Below are 21,907 nucleotides of genomic sequence, written 5' to 3'. Positions count from 1 at the left end.
CGTCCTTGGATATTTAACGACATCAAAAACGTTGTCGCTATTACTCATTGTTTCGGTTAACAAAGAACTCCCAACTGCGAAATGATGTTGCATCATGTGCGCCAACTATCCAACCGGCTCTCATTATATTATTAGCAGACGACAAATGTTGATTCTGATTGGATGATTAAAATACACTGTTACTGTTTAAGACATTACCGCAAGTGATCGGTGACTGATTAGATAATTGATTGCACTTTGTTATCGGATTATAAGCAATACACAGTGTACAAACACATGGTCAGCGTGTTTATCTCCGTATGTCTGTCAATAAACCGGGCTACCGCTCATATAGATTTATAGTAGCCCGGCGGGCGTCAGCTGGAAAATTTCAGTAGCCCGATGAAAAATTTTGGTAGCCCCCGGGCTCCGGGCAATGGATTTGTCGGACACTGACACTACTATTAACAACTAAATACACGAAAGAAATGATAATTATATCATTTAAAAAAAACTTTGACAAATAAATCATTTGAGTTATAAATAATCAAAATAATAAATCTGTACAGTAACTGTGAAAAGAACTTCAATTCTTGGAAAGGAAATATATAATATGAGATTTATAATTATATAAATTACTTCCCTTGAAAACCATTGTCTCTAACAAATCTCTATTTTTAGTAGCAAATAATTCTAAGCCACTACCGTGACTGTAGATTCACCACTCAAAATGTGCAGCTCCATGAGATACACAAGCATGCCAAATATATAAAGTGGATATGTTCAATATTGAATAATTATCTTCCTTTAAAGCTTAGTACTTCCCTTAAATGTGTATTTTTTACCATAGACCTTGAAGGATGACCTTGACATTGACCTTTTACCCCAATGTGTTTGTCAGAAACACAATCCCGCCTACAGCGCCGCTTTGATTTATTTAACAAAAATATATGCGTGGGCAGGTCAGATAACTATGTCCATTTAAAGCTTATTACTTCCCTTGAGCTCCATGAGATACACATGCATGTCAAATATCAAGTTGCTATCTTCAATATTTAAAAAGTTATGGCCGATGTTAAGGTTTTAGCACGATGCCTACTGCGGACGGCAGACGACGAGCTGGCAATGACAATAGCTCGGGTTTTCTCCGAAAACAGCAGAGCTAATAAAAAAGAATTTTACAAAGCATGACAAAATAAAATCACAATACAGTTGCATGTTATTAAACCCTATATGGAGTATAGGCAACTTACAATTGCCACTCCGAGTGGAATGAGAGGGCTGTACATGCGGCCGGGGGATATAGCTGCATGATGCACGTAGGCTGGAAACCTGCTGCGTATTTTACATCCCCTTCCCGTGAGGGCATTGCCTCGTGACCCTTCCAGACAAAGTTGTCACGGTCACCGACAATGTTCACTTGAACTTGCTTCACCTCCTGTAGGAGAAACACAGATGAATAAATAAAAACTGGGATAATACAACATTTGAGTAACAAGGGACAAAATTGTCACAAAACCAGGTTTTCATTGTGAAAAAAAATCTGATAAAGGGAGAAAACTCAAACTGAACTTTTGAAATGAACAAACAAAATTAACCCCCTTTGTAAGTTTGTTTTTAAAAAAAATCTATTTTTAGTCGTGGCGACCTTGACATTGGAGATATTGACGTGATTCTTTCGTGCGACACACCGTCCCATGATGGTGAACAAATGTGCCAAATGATTTTAAAATCTCACAATGAATGACATAGTTATGGCCAGGACAAGCTCATTTATGGCCATTTTTGACCTTTGAACTCAAAGTGTGACCTTGACCTTGGAGATATCGACGTAATTATTTCGCGCGACACACCGTCCAATGATGGTGAACAAATGTGCCAAATGATTTTAAAATCTGACAATGAACGACATAGTTATGGCCCAGACAAGCTTGTTCCGCCCGCCCGCCAGCCAGCCAGCCAGCCAGCCAGCCAGCCCGCCCGCATTCGCCAATCTAATAACCAGTTTTTTCCTTTGGAAAACCTGGTTAAATATTCCAGCATTCACAACATTCAGAATTATACCATGTTATATATAATTAAATTAAAATGTATTTTAGGTATCCAGATAAAATAATTTCTTCAGAGAAATATGCAAATATATAAAATCATCAGACAATTATATCTGTTTAATACTACAATAAACCAGTACATGAGAAAAAAAATCAACAATGGACAATATTGTTATATACTTTAATTTGATATATGAAATGCAGTTATAGATCATTGGGGATTTAACATCTATCCTCCTGATTGAAAGGTGGATATCATTTCACACCACAACCATATACAATCTTACTCTCGAATCTGCTAGTTTTTGAAAAACCCACGCCATATCAACTTTGAACCAACATTGATATCATACATACAATATGTTATTGTTCTTTGTTTGGATATGATGAGTTTTTTCTTCATTGGGGAGCCCTGGATGATAAGTATTCATAAATCAAAACTGTTGTTCCCAATTGGAGCATGCAAAGGTCCTGCAGAAAGTGCCGTCCCTGATGAGCCTGTGTGGACTGTACAGGCTATTCTGTGACAACACTTCACGCACATTACCAACCTGTTGCCTCTCCTCCCGTTCCATCTGCAGCACAACCACCTGGCCTGCTGTACCTGCCACCACCAGGGTCTCACTGAGCGGGCACATCGCTATCTTCTGGATACCCAGGCGTGGGTCATCACTATACGGGTCAAACGTGCCCACCTGTCAACATAGAAACAGTAAGGTGTTTTGTTTACTGTGTTTGTACTTTATTGTATACGAAATAAGTTTTTAAGACTCTTGAAGAGGCATAATTTGTGGAAAACAATCCAATAGACGAAAAAGTTTACAAGAGCCAAGAGGCTTTAATTCAACAGTCACTACAAATTGCAATCTAACACTAGTTACAGTCACGATTCAATATTCATATGCCATGATATGTGAGTACCTGCATTACAGATTTTAGTTAATGAAAGGAAACAGACTTTTTCATACAAAACACATTTGAGAGGGTCATTCTTCAAATTAATTAACCCTTTCCCACTCTGAAGCAAAGTGAAAATGGCTATGTGCAAACAGCATAAAACCAGAACAGCCTGCAAGTAACTCGCAGTCTGTTTAGGTTTTATGCTGTTTGCTGCTCATCAGTATCTAAGGATTGGAAATGAAGCCTTTAAAACTTGAATATACCGGTAGTAAGAAAGTTCTTCAATTAAATTTCATTTCTTAGGGACTACAAACGCGTCAAAATACGTATCAAAGTGGTTAAGTGTTAAACAATCATTGAATTTGAAATGTAAATTTTTTCAGACACTAAAGCATACCTTTCTGAAAGGTGGCCATTCCTCCTCCATCTCCCCATTGGTGTCAGGGGAGTGGACCTCCACTTGGAAGATACTGGACGTGCTCAGCTTGTACAGGAAACTCAGACATGAGCCTGATACATCCCAGAACCGCACTGAGCCGTCCTCATGTCTGGAATTACAACACAGCAGGCATGGTACTAGTACTCACAAAGTTTGTGAATGTTATTGCAATCAGATGTTCCCTCTAGTTTTTACTAAGAATTTCATCTTAAGACTTTTCAGGAGAGGCGAGGTTTGAAATAAAGTCTACTGTTAAGTCAAATCCCAGAGTTAAGGTAAAGTTGGAAAAATGTCAAACCCTGAAAGAAGGTCATGATAAAGATATCAACTTACCCAGTCAAAAGGAGATCTCTGGTAAAGCCATTAACATTCTCAGATGTACCTCCAGTGATGGGCCAAGCCTTTAACAAAACACATTTCCTACATCATTATGGAACAAGAATAACAAAACACATTTCCTACAGGCTTCATCATTATGGAACTAAAATATCTATCAACTGCAATTGCTCTTTCGTTCAAGAATAAATATTGTTATTACTTATGAATTTTTTAAACAATATACTTATCTGGCAAAGTGACATTTGAATATGAAAGTACTGTATCAGCTACAGAACAGGCAAGTAAATACAAAAGCTTCACACTTGATCATCATCATTCCAAAATCAGAAAAAATCACACATCCAATTGTCAACATTCACCAATTAAATAAATCCTGTCAAAAGACTATACACCACACACGAACCTACCCTCTTAGAATAGCCAGCCAGCTGACTGTTGCCAATGTCAACAATCTTGGTCCAGAGCTGCTCAGGGACATTGCTGATGTGTTGAGAGCAGGTGATGGCTGAGGAGTGGAGACTGTTCAGATAGGGGAGCGGGAAACTGGGCCACTTGTCCATGTCAAGGTCAATGGCTACCAGCTCCTCCTCCGCCAGCACTATCAGCGTATGCGGCTCATCGTTCTCTGTCAATTTATGCATATGGGCTTATGAAAAACTTATGAGAATTATTACTACTTATATATGTATCAACATGTTCCTTTAAATAATTTTTTTAACAGCTTACAATCTAAATTGTCAACTTAAAAGTTTAAGTTTTTTATGTTTATTGCATACATGAAAGCTTATGAAACTTTTTTATGCACTTTCATTCATACTAAATTTTAAGAAAAATTAAACACTTATTCATTTAAAAAAATGCTTAAGATTATTGTGCTATTAATCATATAAGCTTATGTATAAAGAAGTATATAAACATTAAGTAGAATATTTTCAAAACTAAGATTTAAATTTAGCACATAGAATTTAGCCATTTATTGAATGGTAGCTAAGAACTTATGACACATTTTATTACATGTATAAATGCTCAAAATTATTCTTTTTTTATTATTTTTGACAATTTCCCTGAAAACAATGTTAGCAGGCACATTAAACCTGCAGTAGAAATAAAATCATTATGTTAAAAGTGTACAAGGCAGGGCTGTTTGCATTGTTTGAATAAAAACCTTTAAAGGAAATACAGTTGCAATGCCTATTTAAACACCTAACTTATTTCTGAAGACACTATATCATTGAACAGAAAATATGATTTTCATAACATTTCAAATAAACATAAGCATCAAACATGAAAGCAAGCTGTTCAAAGATAACGCTTACCAGCACGCTCTTCTAAAGTGTCCTGTTCATCAGCCCGCGTGATTGTGAAGAAGTCGATGACTTTGGAGGTGAAGTCCAAGACCACATGGTTCTCTCCCTGCATGATGCTAACAGTGTGCTTGTCTCCATAGCTGGCACGAGGCATACCGCCAGAAAATATTATGAATGGATCACTGAATATGAGAAAATTACATATGGTTAATACTGATCTATATAAATTAAATACCAAGCAATCTTCTAGCTTTTAAAGATTTTCTCTTAGATAAAAAATTGATTAAAAACAAACACAATCTCTGCTTTCATATCTTTAACTTTCTAAATTGCAATAAAATGCTCCAAGAAAAGATGTATTGTTGTAAGTCAGGGTCAATGTATGAAATTAAAATATACTTTTCTAAATTGTATCGAAAATTCATCATACAATTTTTTCAACTACTTACGCCTTTGCAGTTCTCCACTCAACCTTTCCAATAGCTTTGCATGGAAATGGACCTAACAAGGAAACACAAATACAAGTTGAATTCAAAGTCAAACATCTGAATAATATGAACATTTATGACATTTGTGGAGATATCCATTTTCTCTCATGTAAAGCTATAAATATTTAAAAATCGAAGTTGTGATTGGAAAACTCTGTCTTACAAAATTTATCAGAGATGGATTTAGGGCTTGACTCATCAAATTATTTTGTTGGACTTAAACAACATAAAAAACTTATGAAACTATTTTGTTTGTCAAAGAATTGTAATTGTTACTTATTTGGTATTTTTATTTCACAAGAACAAACTTGAGTTCTTTGTGACATTGCTAATCTGAACATCTGCAAACAATGAATTGCATTTTATTTAACTCTAAGAATGTGTTTGTAAATACAGATACTGATTATAATGATAGTGCATCAAGAGAGGTCCACAAATCATAGGGTGTAAACCTCACTATGGGAAAACTATTGCATGTGCACAAAGTGCATGAAGTCTCATCCTAGATAAGCACTAATGCATGTGCACAAAGTGCATGAAGTCTCCTCCTAGATAAGCACTAATACACGTGCACACAAAGTGCATGAAGTCTCATCCTAGATAAGCACTAATGCATGTGCACAAAGTGCATGAAGTCTCATCCTAGATAAGCACTAATACACGTGCACACAAAGTGCATGAAGTCTCATCCTAGATTAGCACTAATGCATGTGCACAAAGTGCATGAAGTCTCATCCTAGATAAGCACTAATACACGTGCACAAAGTGCATGAAGTCTCATCCTAGATAAGCACTAATACACGTGCACACAAAGTGCATGAAGTCTCATCCTAGATAAGCACTAATGCATGTGCACAAAGTGCATGAAGTCTCATCCTAGATAAGCACTAATACACGTGCACACAAAGTGCATGAAGTCTCCTCCTAGATAAGCACTAATACATGTGCACACAAAGTGCATGAAGTCTCATCCTAGATAAGCACTAATGCATGTGCACACAAAGTGCATGAAGTCTCATCCTAGATAAGCACTAATGCATGCACACAAAGTGCATGAAGTCTCATCCTAGATAAGCACTAATGCATGTGCACAAAGGGCATGAAGTCTCATCCTAGATAAGCACTAATACATGTGCACAAAGTGCATGAAGTCTCATCCTAGATAAGCACTAATGCATGTGCACACAAAGTGCATGAAGTCTCCTCCTAGATAAGCACTAATACACGTGCACACAAAGTGCATGAAGTCTCATCCTAGATAAGCACTAATGCATGCACACAAAGTGCATGAAGTCTCCTCCTAGATAAGCACTAATGCATGTGCACACAAAGTGCATGAAGTCTCATCCTAGATAAGCACTAATGCATGCACACAAAGTGCATGAAGTCTCATCCTAGATAAGCACTAATACACGTGCACAAAGTGCATGAAGTCTCATCCTAGATAAGCCTGTGAAGTCTGGAGAGGCTTATCAGGGATGCCATTTCTGCCCCATATTGGATTTTCACTCAGAAGAGAATTCCTTTAAACTAAAAATACCACAAAAACGAAACACGTCGTCCCTGATTAGCCTGTGCAGACTGCAAGGCTAATCTGGGACAACCTTTTTGCACATGCATAGCTTCACTGACCATAGGGTGTGAGGGAGGGTTCCTTGGGATTGGAGGAGTCAGCCACTGTCCAAGTCATGTAGCTGCCGTCAGCGTGGGAGCTCATAAACTCCTCGCCATTCCTGGCCCAGCACAGCGACTCCAGTTGCTGCAATACAATACAATTGGGAGGCACGGCTTAAATGTCATATTATCTTTTGTTGGTCAATCTTGGTGAAAAAAATTTTTTTGTTTGTTAAACATAATAAGGTTCCTGTTTAATCCTTTCGTTCAGACACAAGTATAGCAGCAATCAACAAGAAGATCAAGTACAAAAAAGCCATGCAATAATTCAGTTACTTTGAAATCACTTTGTTTTGGGCATTACATTTAAAATATTGACTTACAAATGTTGTTGTTTAGTGTGTGTGTGTGTTTAAAATAAATCAAGAAGATAATAAAATATGAAAACTTATGTGATAAGTTTTGTTTTTTTGCCAATCATACTAATAATGCATACAATAAAATACTAAGAGTTCTCCTTACGGTTGGTCTGTTTACCTGCGTGGAGTTGTAGGTCTGCTCAGAGTTACTGGCCTTGATGTCCCACAGCACAATCAGACCTCGGTTGTACCCAATCAGAAACTGCAATCAGAAACATCTGACACAATCACACAATTATTTTTTAAAAGGCACTATTTTTGCACACATAATTCAACATAAGTGAGCTGTGATGTGGGAAAACAGTGCTTAATGCACTTGCATAGAGCGTTGGCATTTATAAGCAGTGAGTTACCTGTGCAGTCTGCAACGGCTTTTATGAGATAACATGTTTTGCTTTCAGGGACTTATTCATTCTAGGGACTGCACAGCTTAGCTTATCTGTGAAGATATTTTATGCACATGCACTGTTTTCCATGAGCACTGTTCAATTATCTTTTAACAAATTTTGGTTTATCAACTTCTTATGACCTGAGTTTGGATCGAATAAAAAAAATGCAAACTCTCAAATTTCTGACTGAAACCTAGTTAAATGTAGTACTTGTTAAAATAGCAGATTTAGTAATCAGACAATGTAAGGATCAAAGTTGTTAAGATGCTAAAATATTAAATTATTTGGGAAATTACTTTTATATATTGAATCCTAAGTATCCATATGCCCATACATTTTTTGAATTGCCAGATTAATAACATGTAACAAACCATTATTTCTTAATTGAAAATTAGGGCTGTACATTGATTTGAGAGCACACAAAAAATTCATAAGCCATGGTAACTTATATCATTTCTTTCCTTCAAGATACTGGCAGATTTATTACAGTTTATCCACTTTATTCACTTTAGTAAATATACTGCCTTATTTCAATGTTAAATATAGTGCTATGATTAACTCTTGGTTTCTGACAAGTGTTTTTTTTCCAAAGAATTATGAATAATTAAATAATAACAAAGTAGCATTTATTAATGAAGAATAATTATTGAAAGACATGCACAAATTCTGCCTTGGCTGTGTTTACGCACATCAACTAACTAAACTCTAGTTTAATGCCATTAACCTTAGTTGCTCTATCAATGGCATGCACCGATTTACTGAGGTTAAATAAGGTGATCTAGACGTAGTTACATGTAACTTTAAAAAGAGATGTTATCAAGCAACTAAGTAACAAAGAGTTATCTATGGTGTTACAGTTGTTTAGTGAACAAAGCAATTGGTTAATGGGTACGTTGTATTGCTTCATTAAACTGTGACCTTCTAACCTCAGAATGGAATGTATTTACCATATAATGAAAACAAAGTTATTCTTTAATTCTTACCTTTTTAAATTATGTATTTTGTTTGTACATTTTTGTAATTAACTCAAATTTGAATGTGAAATTTCAATTTTTGTTTTGCATTAGAGTCCAAATTTCTCTTCAGTTTCTTTTTTCAACCATTGGCATTGATGACAACTAATTGAACTAATGACTACCTTATCAGGATCTTTGTGGTGGACTGCTATGGACTCCACTGCACCTGGGTTTACTTTAAAGTCATCAGGTACACTGAAAGAAAACATTACAATACAACTTTGAGGCAACCCCCAAAAAGTAGTTCCTGGCCAATTAGGTAACAATTAAATAATCAGTCTGTGTTTTCTTAAGACTAGAAAAACACTCATAGTAGTTTCAGCATTGTGTTTAGCGTTTGAGAAGCCTACACAAAACATTTTGCTCTTTATTATGTAATCTGATTACTGTCAAAGTCAAGTGACCTGTTTAAATGTATTTGAAAATTAATTGCCTGGCACTCTGTGTTTATAAATTGTTAGAACAAAGGCTGTCTTATCAATTATATTATTACAAGTGCTAATTTTCACCTTATCCCTTCTATCAATATTTGCACATGCTTCTATTTGCACTGATCTCTTTATTTCTAGACTAAGTAATGTTCATGGCTAATCCTCTAATAATGATGCCTAAGACTGTAGCATTTTTCTAACAGATTACATATAACATTATTAACTGCAACACTTACTGGACCCCATTTTTTCAAAATAAATGCTCACACAAAAGTATGCATACATACCTGCAGACTTTAGATCTACAGGGCATGTTATTATTAATATGCGTCTTACTATTTACAGCAATCTGGCAGGCTTAAACCAACATATGAATATGAACAAGAATGTTATATAAAATTAATTAACATGCATTATATGGTAACTTCAATATTGTTTACTTCAATGAAATTTATATGCCATTGAATACAACTATATTTTCATCTTTTTACTGATACTACTCTTCTGAACATTTATTTAGTTCTGAGAAAATAAAATTGTATATACTCACTTTAAATGTCTGGTTGAAGAATTACTTGATTTCTTATCAAATTACCATTTACAATGAAATGCTAAAGATTGAAACAACTAACAACTACATTTTACACGATCTATATATCTATATGTAACAACTTTTGTAGGGTACTATAAATATCATGAAAATCAGATCGGAATCAGTACAAAAGAACAGTACATAATATATGCATTTTAATTTTTTTTATTTAATATTATAAAGACAAAAGCCTGATGTGCTAAGAAACTTTAAGTGGCTGGGTACTATGTAGCAAGGCCTGGACTCACTTTTGCATAACCACATCCTGATAGATGATCTGATCCAGCAAGGAGAAAGACTTCACATCGAGAATGAGAATGTTGCCACCCTCTGTCCCTAGCAACAGCTGCTCATGGTTGGTTGTAAGACAGCAGGCAGACACTGTCTTCATCTTACTGGAAATACAGAAGATCACTATTATTTTGAACACCTTAAATATAAAATCCTTGTTTTATTTGTCCCCATTTCTTAACTGATAATTTAAAATTTAAATAAAATTAGATCATGTTTAATGCAAATTTCATTTTTGCATAATTTAGAGAGCATGATAAATAAGGAGTGAATATGTACAAGCACATTTTAAAGGTATGATTATTTTGACCTTGGTTCTGAAATTGCAACACATGTCGAACATGACAATCGAGCCACGCTCTGTGAAAAAAAGGTTTTAACGAATGTGCGTAAAGTGCCTTCCCAAATTAGCACTTGTCAATCAGGGATGACACTTTCCAATTTTTATTTCATGATATTTTGTGTAATAAATTAGCTTTTCAGCAAAAATCCAGTCCAGGTGGAAAGTTTCGTCCTTAATAAGCCTGTGGAAACTGCACAGGTTAATCTGGGACGACACTGTATCAAATGTATCAAATGCATTAAACCCCATTTTCACAGAGCTCAGCTCAATCGTATGACATACTTGTTCTCAATGGAGAGGCTGTGCACCTCATCCAGCGTGGAGTTTGTGTCAGACTTGTCATTGTTGATCTCCCACAGGTGAAGGCTATTGTCTGAGCACAGTGAAATCAGGCGACCCTGAAACACAATGTATATGACCATTAATGAACACAAATGTGGACAAGAAAGACCCTAAAGAAAATGGTTTTGGCATGGTTATTTTATTCACAGTATGCACAATGTTGGAACAGTGATTTGTTGACAATAACACCCAAGATAAAATTGAATGTTTTGTAACTTGACTACAACTATGTTAAATTACATAGATAAAATCTTTTATTACAGTATCCAATATTACCAGTATGTGATGCTGATGTTATTTAGTACATCCCCAAGTACCAGTATGTGATGCAAAAGTTTTTAAGTATATCCCCTATATAATATCTATTTCAGTCACAGAGCAAGCGAACAATATTGCTTTGCAAATTATCTAAAACGCACATCAAAATGACAGCTGTGTTAAATACTGAACTTTTTTGGAGCAACTAACAATAAAAATATCATATTAAATATCAATTTTATGCTACTGCATATAATCTAGAGGCGTCCATGATAGTTACCGGTATACTTGGGGGCAAGTAGGTATTTGTGAAGCGAATATCTCATGTGAATATCACACAACATAAACACAGTGTGTCTGTGATCTATTGGATGAGTATATGGCATATTTTTAAATTATTCTCAATTAACTAGTCCTGCATTTTTCACCAGCCATCTGTTACCAAGAGAACTACTCAATCAATCTGGAACATGGCAACATAATTGAAGGCCAGCTATGTCTAGCAAAAATTTCAAGTACCAGTATAAAACTTGGTTTTTAATGGCGAAAACATCACCAGTCACTGCGATAATTGGGGTCAGTGGTGAATGCATGGCAGATTTGTCTTTATTTCTGTCAGCCAACTGGCATAGACATAACAAAGTAAACATTTTCTCCACACAGATAGATCAAATATCAAATGGAATCTTAAATATTTTTGCTGACAGTGCAACATGAGTCCACCATTTATTACAAGTAGTAAATAGTCATGTTCTGATATGATGTCTAAACATATCAAACCCAAACGAGTATATTACAGATATTAAGTGACATCAAATTGTACAGGGTAAATGGACAGAAGGGAGCCTATAAATGTCCACAAATTATCATGGGTTAAATGTACAAGCTACAATTCAAACCCTTGATTAATCCCTTTTTGTCACTTTCAAACACTTTTGGACTAATCTTGACCAGAGATCAGGACTTAAATCAACAATAGAGACCCCAGGGTATGAATTAACATTCCTGAGCAAATGGCCATATGCCCCCATTGTCAAGATAGCTCTTAATGACTTCAACAAGCTGTCAATTAGCATTGTATAATTGGAATCATAGACTATCAATAACCCCGCTCTATTTGCAATTTGCTCAATTATAGCAATCCATTAATCATAAGGTAAGTAAATAATGCTTTTTACCATAACAAACAAGTTAACAGACCATATGATAAATACATGAAATAATGATTCATTGGTCTCACATGTTAATGTTTCCCATACTTCATAAGACAGGTGTGTCAATTGTCTCAAATCTAAACTTCTATAACACCATCAAAAGTATAACATTTAAATTCAAATGTTTGGAAAGAGTGACACCAGAAAAAGATTACAATGCAAAAAGACATAAAAAGGCCATTATTTAGCTTTGCAGTTTTCAATGAAACATTTTGCTTGAGTATCACCCTGCCCCAGTCAAGTGCAGGTCACAACAGTTGGTGAAGAATATCAGCACTTCCCCCACTATGACAACAAGAGAGATGGTAATGAGACCGACTTGTCAAACTGGAACAAACACCAGAGGACTAGACTGTTATCATGGCCTGTACCCTAGTTGTAGGGACAATTAGACCTCATGTCCCACTGTTGCTGTATAATAATATTGTTGAGATGAGAAGAAGAAAATGTGTCTTCTTATATTCAACACTGTGTAACATCCAGGGGTTTTCTGAATCATGCAAGAAAATATGTTTTTCCCATGTGTTTTTTTATCAGTTCACAGCTTTTCATCTGAACTGTTTAACTTTAAAGATAAATTTAACAAGGGCTGTTTGTAAAACATGCATGCCCTCCATACGAGCTCTCCGTTGTAGTGACAGCCATTGAGTGAATGTGTTTTTTGTCACTGTGACCTTTACCTTTGACCTAGTGACCTGAAAATCAATAGGGGTCATCTGCCAGTCATGATCAATGTACCTATGAAGTTTCATGATCCTAGCCATAAGCGTTCTTGAGTTATCATCCGGAAACCATTTTACTATTTCGGGTCACCGTGACCTTGACCTAGTGACCTGAAAATCAATAGGGGTCATCTGCAAGTCATGATCAATCTACCTATCAAGTTTCATGATCCTAGGAATAAGCGTTCTTCAGTTATCATCCGGAAACCATTTTACTATTTCGGGACACCGTGAACTTGACCTTTGACCTAGTGACCTCAAAATCAATAGGGGTCATCTGCGAGTCATGATCAATGTACCTATGAAGTTTCATGATCCTAGGCATAAGCATTCTTGAGTTATCATTCGGAAACCATTTTACTATTTCGGGTCACCATGACCTTGACCTTTGACCTAGTGACCTCAAAATCAATAGGGGTCATCTGCGAGTCATGATCAATGTACCTATGAAGTTTAATGATCGTAGCCATTAGCGTTCTTGAGTTATCATCTGGAAACCATTTTACTATTTCAGGTCACTGTGACCTTGACCTTTGATATAGTGACTTGAAAATCTGTAGGGGTCAACTGCGAGTCATGATCAATCTACCTATCAAGTTTCATGATCCTAGGCATAAGCGTTCTAGAGTTATCATCCGGAAACCATTTTACTATTTCGAGTCACCGTGACCTTGACCTTTGACCTTGTGACCTGAAAATCAATAGGGGTCATCTGCAAGTCATGATCAATGTACCTATGAAGTTTCATGATCCTAGGCATAAGCCTTCTTGAGTTATCATACGGAAACCATTTTACAATTTTGGGTCACCGTGACCTTGACCTTTGACCTAGTGACCTCAAAATCAATAGGGGTCATCTGCGAGTCATGATCAATGTACCTATAAAGTTTCATGATCCTAGGCCCAAGCGTTCTTGAGTTATCATCCGGAAACCACCTGGTGGACGGACCGACAGACAGACCGACATGTGCAAAGCAATATAACCCCTCTTCTTCGAATGGGGGCATAACTATACGGAATGCTTGCATAAACATAAATCTTCCTGTTCGTGGTCAAAATACAACCTTTAGCAAGAAACATTGCAACATTACAGAAACCAGGTTTTCCATTTGTTTCAAATGCAGTTATATGAGTGCAGACATTTCACAGCAAACATGTCACTTTGACCAATACTTTAATGAGTAAGTTAAGAGAACATTAAAATACCAACTTCCTGGTTTGCAGATTTGTGTGGTAGAACACACTTAACACCTGGCCCCTTAAGCCACAAACAACCTCAAGCCATACTGAAATCTTTGCTTATTAGGTTCTTAGTTAAGGCTAATGCCTAGGTCAAAGTCCTGCCAAAGTATCATTAAAGATGGGACAAATGCCTCACAGCTCATGAAGACTAAGGGAATATTTATTTATTTTTTGGAGACACAAAATATTAATATTATTTTGAAATGAAAACTTTTCCACTTAAAATGTTGCTAGTAACTTTGTTTCTATCTCAACTAAGAAACATCATACCAACTCTATTACAACTAAGAAACATCATACCAACTCTATAACAACTAAGAAACATCATACCAACTCTATTACAACTAAGAAACATCATACCAACTCTATTACAACTAGAAATGGCGCGGCAGAGGCCGACGCGTATCCCCACGCCGAATGTTTGACCTAGGTGTGCCCCAGGGTTGGTAATGGGGCCATGCATAGCTGAGATTGACCGTATTGTCATAAGAGAAGTTCATCATCAATTAGAAGTGAATTGGTGTATAAATGAAGAAGTTATAGTAAAAGGCAATTTTGGGTGGGTGTGACATATGTGGGCAGGGCGCCCCAGGGTTGGTAATTGTGTCATGCATAGTTGAGATTGACCGTATTGTCATAAGAGAAGTTCAGTATCAATTTGAAGTGAATCGGTGTAGAAATGAAGAAATTATAGTAAAAGGCAATTTTGGGCGGGTGTGGTCTATGTGGGCGGGGCCCCAGGGTTGGTAATGGGGCCATGCATAGTTGAGATTGACCGTATTGTCATAAGAGAGGTTCAGTATCAATTTGAAGTGAATCGGTGTAGAAATGAAGAAATTATAGTAAAAGGCAATTTTGGGTGGGTGTGGTCTATGTGGGCGGGGCGCCCCAGGGTTGGTAATGGGGCCATGCATAGTTGAGATTGACTGTATTGTCATAAGAGAAGTTCAATATCAATTTGAAGTGAATCGGTGTAGAAATGAAGAAATTATAGTAAAGGCAATTTTGGGTGGGTGTGGTCTATGTGGGCGGGGCCCCAGGGTTGGTTATGGGGCCATGCATAGTTGAGATTGACCCTAATGTCATAAGAGAAGTTCAGTATCAATTTGAAGTGAATCCGTGTAGAAATGAAAAAATTATAGTAAATGGAATTTTTTGGTGGGTGTGGCCTATGTGGGCGGGCGCCCCAGGGTTGGGATTGGGGCCATGCATAGTTGAGATTGACCCTAATGTCATAACAAAAGTTCGGTATCAATTTGAAGTGAATCCGTGTAGAAATGAAAAAATTATAGTAAATGGAAATTTTTGGTGGGTGTGGCCTATGTGGGCGGGGCGCCCCAGGGATGGGAATGGGGCCATGCATGGTTGAGATTGACCGTATTGTCATAAGAGAGGTCCAGTATCAATTTGAAGTGAATCGGTGTAGAAATAAAGAAGTAAATGTAAAATAACCTAAAAAAATGAGTGATAATTTCTGACGCGGCCCCACCCCAACCGCTATAACTTTTGACCCAGGGGTCAGATCAAAATTCCAAATAGTGCAGGGTCGCACATATGCTCATAGCTACCATGTGTGTAAGTTTCAAGGTTCTAGTGCTTTAAGTGTAGGAGGAGATAGTGGCCAGGACGGACAGACAGACAGACGGACGGACGGACGGCGGAGATAACCACAATATCCCCACCTTTTTTTCAAAAAGCGGGGGGATAACTAAGAAACATCATACCAACTCTATTACAACTAAGAAACATCATACCAACTCTATTACAACTAAGAAACATCATACCAACTCTATTACAATCATAAAAAAAGCAAACTGTGCCATTTGACATTAAATTTTAATCAATATTGTCAAACTTTTTTATTGATAAAATTCGAGACACTGAGAGTTGATTGACAATAAATCAAACCATTTCGAATTCAGTATTTTACTCCTTGACAGAGATGCGTTAAAAAACATTATACACTGCAACGCCGATATATCGCGGTTGTTGGGGTCCAAAGATCGCGAGCGCGATATATCCGGCGCGCGATATAACTCGAGAAATGTCTAACTAAATTGTATTGCGGTTAATTTGTCAAATTTCCCCAATGTTTTCATTTTATATATGGCGCTACTACATATTTGTATAGTGATAATTGCAAACCAATTCTACAATAAACATTTTTCATAACTACATAATGTATCTTTATTTATCATAAAAACCAAAATGTAAATTATATTTTTCATTTTCATGTACGATCGCTCGCGAAACAGTTCAAAACAAGAATTCTTGCCGTAAAAAAAATGTATAAAATATAAATGTGCATGTATTCGAATTTACGCTTATAAATAGTCCTAATGAAGGAACTGAAACAGCGTAACGGTAATGATACAGCGTGTTTGAATTATTTTATTAAGAGGAAATGTCAATGCCACATAATTCACGAGATACCGCGGTACTTTAGTTGAAATTTACAACTAAACTTTTAATGGAAATAAAATTATCTCAATGTTGTACCCGCTACGAAACTTTTATTTAGAAATAAATACACCCACGCCAATTTTCGCGCGCTTTTTATCAGAACAAAGAAATTCATGACCAGTACCGAAATTTAACGATTCATATACCAGTAAACTGCCATTATTACCTTTGAAATGACACTAATTGTTTATTTGTTAAGTGTTAAAAACAACCCCAGCCGTGTGTACACAACACTGTCACTTATCGACTGTTTTTCACGCTTCACGGCGTGCCATAGTAAGCCACGACATATAGGGTGTTAATACTAGCTAGAACCGGTTATTTGCTTAAGTTAGCGAATTCTCAGATTAAAACATGTAATTTAGTGATCATGCTCGTCGGATTTTTGGGAGCCATAACCAAAGCGCGATATATTGGACAGCGCGATATAACGGTCCGTGATATATCGGCGTTGCAGTGTATATGCTTCCGTTAAATGGTTTCAGCCAAGACTGCTGGAGTAGTGGATGTTATGACCGATGTTTATATCAGTCAAGAGAACTCACCTGTTCTGGCAGGAAGTAGAGCTGCGCCACCTGTACATCCTCCTTGTGTTGACCAGTCCATTCCACACCTGGTGCTCCAAATCTGAACACATCGTGTTAAGGAAACCACTAACATTCTATTGGAAAGTATATGCATAACAGCAGCAGAACTCCAGCTAGGATTTGAACAAGACGGGGGATACATGTATTTTGTCATAAGAGCACTCTTGAGCGCACACTTTTTTCTCAAAAGAGCCGTTGGGACATTCTGTTGCATATTATTATATAGTTGTTATAATATATAATTTCCTTTATTATTGAACATTGTGTATAAAATATCTGCAATAAGGAATAAATCAATAACCATGCAACAATATATCAATAACTTATTATTTGTAAATGTTATTGTGCCATGTATACAATTTAATTTAAAAAATTGTTTATAAATATAAATTATTATTTATTTATTTTTAAAGGACAGATTTAAAGGGCAGGACAGGGCCTCAGAACAGCAAGGCGCTGCTTTAAACAAACAAGACGACACGCCCTTACATTCAGGCCTAGCTAGAGCACTGAGCAGGTTGTATGGTATAATCTGTTTTGGTCATTGAGGCAATGAAATGTATTGATGCCTTGATAAAAGTTGTTGGGTGTATAAAGTAATAAGTTGGTACTCGATTGCTTGGGTGACCATTCATAAAAGGACTCAAAACATAATACATTATAAAACAAGAGATGTGTTTGTCAGAAACACAATGCCCCCTACTGCGCCGCTTTGATTTTTTTTTTATTATATCCCTTTAATAAAATTATTTTCCTTGTAAAAATGATCTGTACCTGCCAAATGATAAATAGAAATTATCTCCCTCAAAGCTTCTTACTTCCCTTGGATTTGTTTTCTTGACCTCTGACCTTGAAGGATGACCTTGACCTTTCCCCACTCAAAATGTGCAGCTCAATGAGATGCGCTGCGCCCTCAAAATAACGCAGAAAAAAACATGTATCGCAATGAGTTCTCCACCCAGTAATAATAAGAGTGTCTCATGATATTGACTTAAAACACTGTTTGATAAGCGTCTAATCAATGAGTGCTCAAGGGAAATAACAAAGTAGTTTTGAATAAGCGTCTATATGAATCTATTTAGGACTTGTTTCTCAGTTCGGACACTAAAAAATGCACTCAACCGATCAGGCTACCAGCTTGGAAATTTCACTCGATCGACGGTCGAGTGGGTTACGTCCAAGACTGTATATGTCACCCTACCGGGGGGGGGGGGGGGAGGAAGGAGGGAATGGGGGAGGGAGGGATAACAATTGTTTAATAATAAAATAACCTTCGAAGTTTCAAAGAAATATTTGACAAGTATTATAAAAACATGTTGACATGTTAAAATCATTCAAGATATATCCCAGTACATTGCCCATGTTATTGTTTGAAATAACAGTCCTGAATAAAGGTAAACAAGCACAGTTGAATAAATTCAATATAGTAAATACATGGATACCCTGTCAATAAAGTTTAAAATACCTATGGTATAGATTCTCTTTGCCTTGGCTGTGTTTGCAGACAGATAACCCTATCTGAGGTACAACAATGAAGACTGTGGAGGATAATTAATATTAACCAAACATTGATGACACCTGATTTTTTACAACTACATATCTACAGAGCATATGATATTATTATTTTATCATGAATGTTGTCATCCCCTTAATATTTGTTTTCATGGGATAGTTTATGTATTTACTTTCATGCAATAGTTTATGTACAAGTCAGAAAAATGGACATAGTTCAACAATATCATTGGTTGTAAAGTATTGTTTGTTGTTTGTTATGTACCATTATATTTAATGCATTTCCCTGTAAAAGGCACAACAAGAATAGGATATATCCACCTTTGGATAAGTTTTATAGTAAGAATGATAAAACATGTAAAAAGAGCACCAATTGATATGCATATTAGGTCAAACAAATAACCCTCAGACTATAAATTAACAATTAAATTTTATTTAAATAAATTTGATTGTATGAAAACATATGCTGCTATTGAAGTGAAATGATTTTAAAATACTATCTTCCGTTGGAAAGGTTACCATAACAAAGCAGTAATAATAAATTATGAAAGATTATAAGCAACCAAAACCATAAACATCAACAGTGAGTGTTCCATATACAACCTTATGACCCAAATTATATTTAAAATCAAAACTTGATGCTTTAACATGTTCAACAATTAAAACCATGAATATAATTGTTTGTTTTATTTTGTGAGCATTTTATCATTTTAAAGACGCCTTTCACATTTTGGTAAATTGACAAAAAAATGTTTCAGATTCACAAATTTTTGTTGTATTTGTGATAATTGTGGAGAAACAGTAATACTGAACATTTACCATGCTTTAAAATATCCATTATATGCATCTTTTGACTTTAAAACCTGAAAATTATAAAGCTTTCCAACGCGAAACGACTGAATAATTTGAAGCGTTCTGTTGTTGTCGCTATATTTTGTGACACTACGAGGATTGCTTATATAAAGTATAAAATACATCACTCATTGTACGAGGATGGATGGCCTAGCGGTCTAAGCTATAGACTTTTTTGTATGAGCCTGGATGACCCAGTGGTCTAAGCTATAGACTTTTTTGTATGAGCCTGGATGACCTAGCGGTCTAAGCTATAGACTTTTTTGTACGAGCCTGGATGACCTAGCGGTCTAAGCTATAGACTTTTTTGTATGAGCCTGGATGACCTAGCGGTCTAAGCTATAGACTTTTTTGTATGAGCCTGGATGACCTAGTGGTCTAAGCTATAGACTTTTTTGTATGAGCCTGGATGACCTAGTGGTCTAAGCTATAGACTTTTTTGTATGAGCCTGGATGACCAAGTGGTCTAAGCTATAGACTTTTTTGTATGAGCCTGGATGACCTAGTGGTCTAAGCTATAGACTTTTTTGGTATGAGCCTGGATGACCTAGTGGTCTAAGCTATAGACTTTTACTCCAGGGGTCAGTGGTTCGAGCCCAGTTGAGCGTAACTTTTATTTTCTTTCTTTAACTTTATTATTGATTTTTAACTGGAGATTTTTAAATCGAATGTTTACATTAATTAATATTAAGCATTTAATAACAATCTTCAATACGTGCCAATATCTGTGAAAAGGTCCCTTTAACATAATGAGACAGAAGGTACATTTTCAAATAATCGTCATATCCTCTTTGTGAAATCAATAAACTCTGTCTGATGCAAGACATGTCTGCAATGTGCTGTTTTTTATGCAAAATGCACAGCCATATTTGTCTGCTATTTAAAGCAAATATGGATGAATTGTAAATCGTCAAATCTTCTAACACAAAAATAATACAGACAGGTAACGTTGTATTCAAGTGCTTATTTCTAATCATGATAACATTACCTGAGTCAGTATGACCTCCTCCTGCCATTGCATGCTATGACAGTCTAGGTGCAGCAGTAGGCTTAATGTGTCATTGATTTATTGGCCATGAGTCATCAATGCCCCATGGCAACAAAGATTGTACCTGATCATTTTAATTGGGTCCTGATAAAGATCTAGTTACCTAATCTTGGCCATTCAACAACATATCTTCAGGGCATGAGGCTGAGGCGAAAGCTTTTAGTGACCACTATGCCATATTGTAGACTTGCCATTGTGATTATTAATATTTAAAGAGTTTTCAACAAATTACTGCAATCATTCTGAAAAGCTTGTCTAACAGCATAAAAACATTGCAAGCAAGAAAACCACAGAAAACTAAGTCAAATACTTCAAGGCAACCAATATCATGTACAAAATCTTCCAAAGAATCATATTGCTTGCCAGACAGAAATCCTGCATCATTATGCAAGGAATGTTTCAAATGAAATGTGCTGACATAGAGAAGTACGTGTTCTTAATAGACACAGAAGTCTCAACCTTGCAGGCAGCACATTTCAGAGACACTGTGAATTTCCACACACAGGAAACATTCAGAAACATAACACTTGCAGGCATCTATAACATATCATGATTTATATTTTACGTATACAAAAATCAGCTGAAACAAACAGATCCGTTTCAAATCTTGTCATGTATACACAAATTTAACCACAGTACAGCAATTTTTCAGATGCATATTTTCAGCCAAAAAACTTAATGAGGAAATCAGTTGGAAATATGAAGATTCTAGCTCAAATAAACAGGGCTCGAATTAAGCACTCGCAAACAGGCCATTTGCGAGTACATTTTAAAAAACACGTCTAAAATGCGAGTGCAACATTTAGATACTCGCCATTTTTTGCGAGTTGGGGAAAAAACAAACAAGGTGCTTAAAGATCTTGGATTAAATACAAGATTTGTTCGCCGATCGAAAGTCTTCCGACCAAGTACGAAAATAATTAAACCCCGTCTAGTTTCGATCTAAAAATAGATCTGAAAATTGGAATTACCCTAATTTGCATAATGTATTTCAGCGGTTACTTCCGTTCTAGCAGAAATAATTTTACGAAATATTTTTTAAAATATATTTACGCTCTGCACTGTATCT

General features: G+C 36.1%; 1 protein-coding gene across 5 annotated transcripts in view; it reads right to left on the bottom strand.

Annotated features, from left to right (window-relative positions):
• The window catches only part of LOC127868637 (lethal(2) giant larvae protein homolog 1-like), a 49,704-nt gene that overhangs the window by 14,777 nt on the left and 13,020 nt on the right, over positions 1 to 21,907 (bottom strand). For 4 of the 5 annotated variants that reach the window (XM_052410551.1, XM_052410555.1, XM_052410553.1 and 1 more), the window contains 13 exons: positions 17,385 to 17,466; positions 10,881 to 10,996; positions 10,213 to 10,359; positions 9,064 to 9,136; positions 7,640 to 7,738; positions 7,136 to 7,262; positions 5,465 to 5,516; positions 5,025 to 5,197; positions 4,116 to 4,333; positions 3,703 to 3,770; positions 3,328 to 3,478; positions 2,582 to 2,725; positions 1,233 to 1,417 (listed from right to left, as the gene is read on the bottom strand). In XM_052410551.1, the coding sequence (XP_052266511.1) occupies positions 1,233 to 1,417; positions 2,582 to 2,725; positions 3,328 to 3,478; positions 3,703 to 3,770; positions 4,116 to 4,333; positions 5,025 to 5,197; positions 5,465 to 5,516; positions 7,136 to 7,262; positions 7,640 to 7,738; positions 9,064 to 9,136; positions 10,213 to 10,359; positions 10,881 to 10,996; positions 17,385 to 17,466 (1,635 nt within the window). The remainder of the gene's footprint in view (positions 1 to 1,232; positions 1,418 to 2,581; positions 2,726 to 3,327; positions 3,479 to 3,702; positions 3,771 to 4,115; positions 4,334 to 5,024; positions 5,198 to 5,464; positions 5,517 to 7,135; positions 7,263 to 7,639; positions 7,739 to 9,063; positions 9,137 to 10,212; positions 10,360 to 10,880; positions 10,997 to 17,384; positions 17,467 to 21,907) is intronic. The other variant, XM_052410552.1, reaches the window with a different exon arrangement.

This window comes from Dreissena polymorpha, chromosome 2 (genome assembly GCF_020536995.1).
Source record: "Dreissena polymorpha isolate Duluth1 chromosome 2, UMN_Dpol_1.0, whole genome shotgun sequence".
Lineage (NCBI taxonomy): Eukaryota > Metazoa > Mollusca > Bivalvia > Myida > Dreissenidae > Dreissena > Dreissena polymorpha.
The sequence above is the reverse complement of the archived record's forward strand: the minus strand, read 5'-3'. Positions and strand labels throughout refer to the sequence as shown.